The following is an 8,467-nucleotide window of genomic DNA, read 5'->3' as shown; positions in this document are numbered from 1 at the left end:
TATTTTTTTTTATTTATTTGAGAGAGAGAGAGAGAGAGAGAGAGAGAGACCGAGTGGGGGGAGGGGCAGAGGGAGAGAATCTCAAGCAGACTCCCCGCTGAGCGGGGAGCCTGACCTGGGGCTCAATCCCAGGACCCTGGATTCATAACCTGAGCCGAAGGCAGACGCTTAACTTACTGAGCCACCCAGGCGCCCCAACCCTAACCTTCTTTCAATAATCCACGAAAATCCACTTCCTCCATCCATCTCCTTCTTAGTATTATTATTAGGGCACTTTTTATTCATAAGACTTATTCTGCACTTAATGTTACTTGCCCTGTGATTCAGTGTTTTCCAGCCGTGTGCATCATTTCTCCCCACATGTATCTTACGCTTACCTACCGAATAAACAAGACATGTTGTTAAAAGTTAGTGGGGACTAACGTCTGGGATGACCATTTCCACTTCTTATCAGGAACTCCCCTCCTTCTGACTTGAACGATTGTACACATGTGCAGAGAACATCCTTCTTTTTCATAGAGCCCACCTTCCTTCTTTCTGTCCAACGGTGGTGGAAAGAGCTACACCTTACGGGCCAGAGTGTCTGGCAAAAGCTCTGTGACAAAACTGAGTCCACGTGAAGTGACATGACATGGTCTTACTCTAGACCCAAGCTCTAGCCCTGCTGACTTTTATTGGCTTGCACCTTACATTTCATCTCTATTTACCCATGGATGGGGACACTTTATCTTCTCCCATTAAAGTGTAGCGTCCATTCGTCTGACACTTTAGTTTCTACCCCGCGTCTGAGGCCTAAGCTTGTGGTTGACCTCTGTCACTGTTTCTCTGCCCTCTGGACCCTGACCCATTCTTTGGGCTTACTCCAGTTTCGATGCTGATAGTTCTCTGACATTTCATCATGCTGCAGAGCTGAGCGGGGACAGCTCCCATGTGGTAGAGCTGGAATTTCTATCTAGTCAGTTCAGAACCCGTGGACATTGGACTTACAAAATCTCATGCCTGCAATTAGACAAAGAGCTGGCCTTTAGAGCCCTCTCTACCATCATCCTCCCCTTCCCGCTCCCCTCTGACCCACACATTTAGTTTACTAATTCAGCATACCTGAAGAGAATCTGACCTAGATGATTTGCTCATATTCCAAGGCAGACCGGTCATAAATTCTCTAGGCTCATCTAGACAAAGGCCTTACTCTCTATCATGAAAGCCTCTTGCCATGCCCCTTGAGGAAGCTAGGAAAGTTTCTAGTTCTGCAGCTAGGATGGTGAGAGTTGTATTACTTGCTTTCCCAGATGAGAACTGGGTATATATCCTTCCATAGAAAACAATGTTAAGAGGTGATGGTTAGTTTACTGGGTATATATCCTTCCATAGAAAACAATGTTAAGAGGTGATGGTTGGTTTACCTGAAATATTTTTCTTTGGGGGATGTTACATGGAAAATGGGTTTTTATGGGCTAATACATAGAAACCTCTCACATAGAATACTATTTCTACAGGAAATGACTTTCAAGTTCTACACTGACAAATAGCTTAAGACAAAAGTCTAAGCAAAAATTTAGGCAAGCATGAAATCCAAGTTCCTCCAAGAGATCTTTCCAACAAACATAACATTAAAGCAGTAACATGGGGCACCTGGGTGACTCAGTCAGTTAAGCGTCTATGATCTTGATCTCAGGGTCCTGGGATTGAGCTCCCCCTTGGGCTCTCTGCTTAGTGAGGAGTCTGCTTCTCCCCCTCTGTCTGCTCCTCCCCGTGATCATGCTTTCTCTCATTCTCTCTCTTTCAAATAAATAAATGTAATCTTAAAAAAAATAAAGCATTGGGGCACCTGGGTGGCTCAGTCGGTTAAGTGGCTGCCTTCGGCTCAGGTCATGATCCTGGGGTCCTGGGATCAAGCCCCACATCCGGCTCCCTGCTCAGTGGAGAGCCTGCTTCTCCCTCTCCCTCTGCCTGCCACTCTGCCTACTTGTGCTCTCTCAACCTCTCTGTCAAATAAATAAATAAAATCTTTAAAAAAAAATAGAAAAAAATAAAGTAGCAACATGATTAAATAAAATATCCTTCTATGACTATACATATGAATAGATATAAATATGTTTTATATTAGAGATAAAATTCTATTCCAACCAACCTGTTGTCTTCCTCCAGACTTATCTTGGATAATAGTCCTGATAATAGCACCAGTAAACACACAAGATCTGAAAAATGAGCTGATGACATTGCAAAGGCCGATGGCTATTAAATCCTATAAAGAAATGGCAAACACATTTGGTCCACTGTTTGTTGAAGAATGCAGGTTTGAGTTTGAACTCAAGGTAACTGTCTATTTCTTATGTAGGACGATAAGATTGTTTCCATCACTTCAGACAACACTGAAATATTCTTAGAAAGAACAAAGGATGGCGAATCTGATTCTTGGATTAACTTCATTTTAGCAGCCATCATGAGAAAAGCACTTTTTCAAAGTGGGAAATGAACTTTTTGTCTTATTATTCCCTTTCACATGATTATGGGGACTTAGAATGGCAGAGGGAAACATAGTACTATTTTTCCCCCCTCCCTTATATACTGTCTCAAAATCAAAGTGGGACACCTCTTGCTTCCACATTTCTCTTTGGAGTTCTAGGAAAAGGGCCAAACTTAGAATAGTGGGGAGATTAAACAAACAAACAAAGAAGGACTGTTTCTGGGAGGGCAATGTAATTATGTTAGTAGCCTGGTTTTGATATTCCCTAGCATTCCTTAATGCGCCTCAGTATGTGGTTGACTCCTAAGGACTTGGAAAGAAAGATAAAATTAAGAAGAGAGGAATTCTGCTATCTTAACAACACGATCCCATATGTTAACTTCTTGCCTCCCTACACCATAGCTGTTCTGGGGGAATAACACTCACGTTAATTTAAGTGACTTCAAAGTTAAGTATGCCACACTCCTCAAAAATCCTTTGGTAATTATAATTCAAATTATGGTCCCACTGACTCTCTGGTTACAAAGAATGCAGTCTTCATGTCAGCGGGAGGCTCAGATCAGAGAACAAAGATGTAAGGGTCAGAGGAAGTAAGAGAAAGGCTTGTCATCTCACCTGGTTGGAATTCACATGGTAGTTATGGTAACTGGCAATCTTCTTGCCCAGAAATATGAGCAGAGAGGAGCTCACTAAAGCTAAGGAGAAGGCTTCTAAAATAAGTTCAGGAAGAATGTTCAAATCTGGCATCACAGGAAACAGGAAGCTGGAATAAAATGGTGGAATCATTCCTAGATGGCAAGAACAACTTATTGGTCCCACCCCCACTCCAGCCTTATCATGTGGGCAACCGGCCTGACCCTTTTTTAAAAAAATAACAATAAGAGATAAAAGCAACTGAGGCAGCAGCCTGTCAAAACCGCAAGCAAACCCAGCCAGGTTACAAAAGCCATTGGGGGGCGGCGGGGGCGGGGGGAGTAGGAGACCTAAATCTCCTCTGGTCCCAGGAATTCAGCTAGATAGTTATCAAACCATTTTGAGCACCTACAAACTCAACAGGAGATCGAAGAAAAGAATAGCAACAACTCTCTGAACAGAAAAGCGACCACTTTCTGGAAGGTAGGACGTGCGGAGAAGTGAATCTGAGGCGTTATTCGGGAGGATAGACGGCGGGGGAGGGGCCTCCGTCGGCCGCTTCTGGCAAGTGATAGAGCCGCGGAGCACAAAATCGGAACTTTTAGAAGTCTGCTCCGCTGAGGGACGTCACTCTGGTGGCTAAGCAGGGGGTGGAACCCTCGCAGGACAGTGTGGTCTCAGGACCCTCGGGGTCACAGAAAGACCGGGGGTGCCTGAGTGCGGCAGAGCTCCCAGGTATCAGAGCAGGGGAGCTGGCTGCAGAGACGGAGCCCAGGCGCGGGCTCTCAGCTCGGGGTTGCCATAAACTGTGATCCGCGGCACAGTCGGGCCACTGCTCCTCCAGCAGGGACCCAACAAGCGGCAGATCCGGGGAGACTCACCTTCTTCCCCCGGGGGGAGAGGTGCGGGAGCGCACCGCCAGGATCTGCTGGGTTTGGAGACTCCACACGGGGTCGGGTGCCAGAGATAGAAACGCGCGGTCACAGGCCGGGTGAGCACGGAGTGCGGCCGGAGACCGGGGAGACGGGAGTGACTGACTGCTTTTCTCTGGGGGCGCACTGAGGAGCGGGACCCCGAGTTCTCGGCTCCTCCGGGGTGGGGACTGGGAGGCCGCCATTTTCACTCTCCGCCTCCAAAGCTGTACGGAAAGCTTGCAGGGAACAAAAGCTCCTGAGAGCAAACCCGAGCACATTACTTAGCCCGGACCGGGCAAGGGCGGGGCAATTCCGCCTCCGGCAAAGACATTTGGGAACCACGGCAACAGGCCCCTCCCCCAGAAGATCAGCGAGAACAGCCAGCCAAGACCAAGTTTACTGATCAATGAGAACGGCAGAACTCCAGCGCTAGGGGAATACTGCACATAGAATCCATGGCTTTTTTCCCCCTAATTCTTTAGTCTTTCAAAGTTAATTTTTTAATTTTAATTTTTTTCTTTTTCTATTTTTTTAGTTGAATTTTTCTTCTTTTCTTTTTCAACCAACATCTTATCAATTCCTTTTTTAATCTTTTTTAATTTTCATTTTTACAGTCATATTCTAGCTCTTCATTTTATTTAACTTTCTTTTTTGTATATATATGTTTTTGTTTCTTTAAAATTTTGGGATACAGTTTCTTCTAACAGACCAAAATATACCCTAAATCTAGTGTATGATGTTGTCCTAGTATCCCGCCTGATCACATTCTCTGAGTTTTTTTTTTAATTTTTCTTCATTCTTTTTTCAACCAAATTCTTATCTTACCAATTCCTTTTTTAAAATCTTTTTAAATTTTCATCTTTACAGTCATATTCCATCCTTTCATTGTATTTACCCTTATTTTTGTATATATATGTTTTTCTTTCTCTTTTTTTTAAAGATTTTATTTATTTATTTGACACAGAGAGAGAGAGAGAGAAACACAAGTAGGGGGAGTGTGAGAGGGAGAAGCAGGCTTCCCGCGGAGCAGGGTGCCGGATGTGGGGCTTGATCCCTGGACCCTGGGATCATGACCTGAGCTGAAGGCAGACGCTTAACAACTGAACCACCCAGGCGCCCCAAGTTTTTCTTTCATTAAGATTTGGGTGGCAATTTCTTCTAACAGACCAAAATACACCCAAAATCTAGTGTGTGGCTCTGTTCTATTCACCAGCCTGATCATATTCTTTTTATTTACCCTTTCTTTCCCCCCCAGTTTTGGGTCTCTTCTGATTTGTTTAGTGTATTTTTTCTGGGGTCGTTGTTACCCTTTCAGCATTTTGTTCTCTCATTCATCTATTCTCCTATGGACAAAATGATGATGGAAAAACTCACCTCAAAAAAAAGAACAAGAGGCAGTACTGACTGCCAGGGACCTAATCAATACAGACATTAGTAAGATGTCAGAACTAGAGTTAAGAATGACGATTATAAAGATACTAGCTGGGCTTGAAAAAAGCATAGAAGATACTAGAGAATCCCTTTCTAGAGAAATAAAAGAACTAAAATCTAACCAAGTTGAAATAAAAAAGGCTATGAATGAGGTGCAATAAAAAATGGAGGCTGTAACTGCTCGGATAAATGAGGCAAAAGAGAGATTTAGTGATAGAGAAGACGAAATGATGGAGAATAAAGAAGATGAGAAAAAGAGAGATAAACAACTACTGGATCACGAGGGGAGAATTCGAGAGATAAGTGATACCATAAGATGAAACAATATTAGAATAATTGGGATCCCAGAAGAAGAAGAAAGAGAGAGAGGGGCAGAGGCAAATTATAGTGGAGAATTTCCCTAATTTGGGGAAAGAAACAGGCATCAAAATCCAGGAGGCACAGAGAACCCCTCTCAAAATCAATAAAAATAGGGTCAACACCTCGACATCTAATAGTAAAACTTAGGAGTCTCAGAGATAAAGAGAAAAACCTGAAAGCAGCTCGGGAGAAGAGATATGTAAGCTGCAATGGTAGAAACATTAGATTGGCAACAGACCTATCCACAGAGACCTGGCAGGCCAGAAAGGACTGGCATGATATATTCAGAGCACTAAACAAGAAAAATATGCAGCCAAGAATACTATATCCAGCTAGGCTGTCATTGAAAATAGAAGGAGAGATTAAAAGCTTCCAGGACAAACAAAAACTAAAAGAATTTGCAAACACTAAATCAGCCCTGCAAGAAATATTGAAAGGGGTCCTCTAAGCAAAGAAAGAGCCTAAAAGTAACATAGACCAGAAAGGAACACAGACAATATACAGTAACAGTAATCTTACAGGCAATACAATGGCACTAAATTCATATCTTTCAATAGTTACCCTGAATGTAAATGGGCTAAATTCCCCAATCAAAAGACACAGGCCATCGGATTGGATAAAAAAGCAAGACCCATTTATACTCATTTTAGACCCAAAAACACCTCCAGATTGAACGTGAGGGGGTGGAAAACCATTTACCATGCTAATGGACATCAAAAGAAAGCTGGGGTGGCAACCCTTATATCAGACAAATTAGATTTTAAACCAAAGACTATAATAAGAGATGAGGAAGGCCACTACATCATAGTTAAAGGGTCTATCCAACAAGAAGATCTAACAATTTTAAATATCTATGCTCCTAACATGGGAGCAGCCAATTATATAAGCCAATTAATAACAAAATCAAAGAAACACATTGACATTCATACAATAATAGTAGGGGACTTTAACACCCCCCTCACTGAAATGGACAGATCATCTAAGCAAAAGTCAACAAGGAAATAAAGGCTTTAAATGACACAGTGGACCAGATGGGCTTCACAGATATATTCGGAACATTCCACCCCAAAGCAACAGAATACACATTCTTCTCTAGTGCACATGGAACATTCTCCAGAATAGATCACATCCTGGGTCACAAATCAGGTCTCAACTGGTACCAAAAGATTGGGATCAGTCCCTACATATTTTCGGACCACAATGCTTTGAAACTAGAACTCAACCACAAGAGGAAAGTTGGAAAGAACTCAAATACATGCAGGCTAAAGAGCATCCTACTAAAGAATGAATGGGCCAACCAGGAAATTAAAGAAGAATTAAAAAAATTCATGGAAACAAATGAAAATGAAAACACAACTGTTCAAAATTTTGGGATGCAACAAAGGTGGTCCTAAGAGGAAAGTATATAGCAATAGAAGCCTTTCTCAAGAAACAAGAAAGGTCTCAAATACACAACCTAACCCTACACCTAAAGGAGCTGGAGAAAGAACAGCAAATAAAGCCTAAACCCAGCAGGAGAAGAGAAATAAAAGATCAGAGCAGAAATCAATGAAATAGAAACCAAAAGAACAGTAGAACAGACCAACGAAACTAGGAGCCAACTAATTCTTTCTTTGAAAGAATTAATATGATTGATAAACCCCTGGCCAGACTTATCAAAAAGAAAAAAGAACCCAAATAAATAAAATCATGAATGAAAGAGGAGAGATCACAACCAACACCAAAGAAATACAAACAATTATAAGAACATATTATGAGCAACTCTATGCCAGCAAATCAGATAATCTGGAAGAAATGGATGCATTCCTAGAGACGTATAAACTACCAAAACTGAACCAGGAAGAAATAGAAAACCTGAACAGACCCATAACCACTAAGGAAATTGAGGCAGTAATCAAAAATCTCCCAACAAACAAGAGCCCAGGGCCAGATGGCTTCCCAGGGGAATTCTACCAAACATTTAAAGAAGAATTAATACCTATTCTTCTGAAACTGTTCCAAAAAATAGAAATGGAAGGAAAATTTCCAAACTCATTTTAAGAGGCCAGCATTACCTTGATACCAAAACCAGACAAAGACCCCATCAAAAAGGAGAACTACAGGCCAATATCCCTGATGAACATGGATGCAAAAATTCTCACCAAAATACTAGCCAATAGGATCCAACAGTACATTAAAAGGATTATTCACCATGACCAAGTGGGATTTATTCCTGGGCTGCAAGGTGGGTTCAACATCTGCAAATCAATGTGATACAGTACATTAATAAAAGAAAGAACAAGAACCATATGAGCCTCTCAATAGATGCAGAAAAAGCATTTGACAAAGTACAGCATCCTTTCTTGATTAAAACTCTTCACAGTGTAGGGCTAGAGGGTACAAACCTCAATATAATAAAAGCCATCTATGAAAAACCCACAGCGAATATCATACTCAATGGGGAAAAACTGAGAGCTTTCCCCCTAAGGTCAGGAACATGGCAGGGTTGTCCACTATCACCACTGCTATTCAACATAGTACTAGAAGTCCTAGCCTCAGCAATCAGACAACGAAAAGAAATAAAAGTCATCCGAATTGGCAAAGAAGAAATGAAACTCTCACTCTTTGCAGATGATATGATACGTTATGTGGAAAACCCAAAAGACTCCACCCCAAAACTGCT

The 8,467-nt window shown here is 42.0% G+C and overlaps 1 protein-coding gene across 1 annotated transcript in view; it reads right to left on the bottom strand.

Moving 5' to 3' along the window:
- SLC26A8 (solute carrier family 26 member 8) overlaps positions 1-8,467 on the bottom strand; it is a 77,407-nt gene that overhangs the window by 19,676 nt on the left and 49,264 nt on the right. Inside the window, exons 8-9 of the mRNA XM_032410120.1 lie at positions 3,083-3,230; positions 2,132-2,245 (exon numbers count right to left, since the gene is read on the bottom strand). Of these exons, the coding sequence (XP_032266011.1) occupies positions 2,132-2,245; positions 3,083-3,230 (262 nt within the window). The remainder of the gene's footprint in view (positions 1-2,131; positions 2,246-3,082; positions 3,231-8,467) is intronic.

The sequence above is a fragment of the Phoca vitulina genome, unplaced genomic scaffold, assembly GCF_004348235.1.
Source record: "Phoca vitulina isolate PV1807 unplaced genomic scaffold, GSC_HSeal_1.0 scaffold11, whole genome shotgun sequence".
Taxonomy (NCBI): domain Eukaryota; kingdom Metazoa; phylum Chordata; class Mammalia; order Carnivora; family Phocidae; genus Phoca; species Phoca vitulina.
The sequence above is the reverse complement of the archived record's forward strand: the minus strand, read 5'-3'. Positions and strand labels throughout refer to the sequence as shown.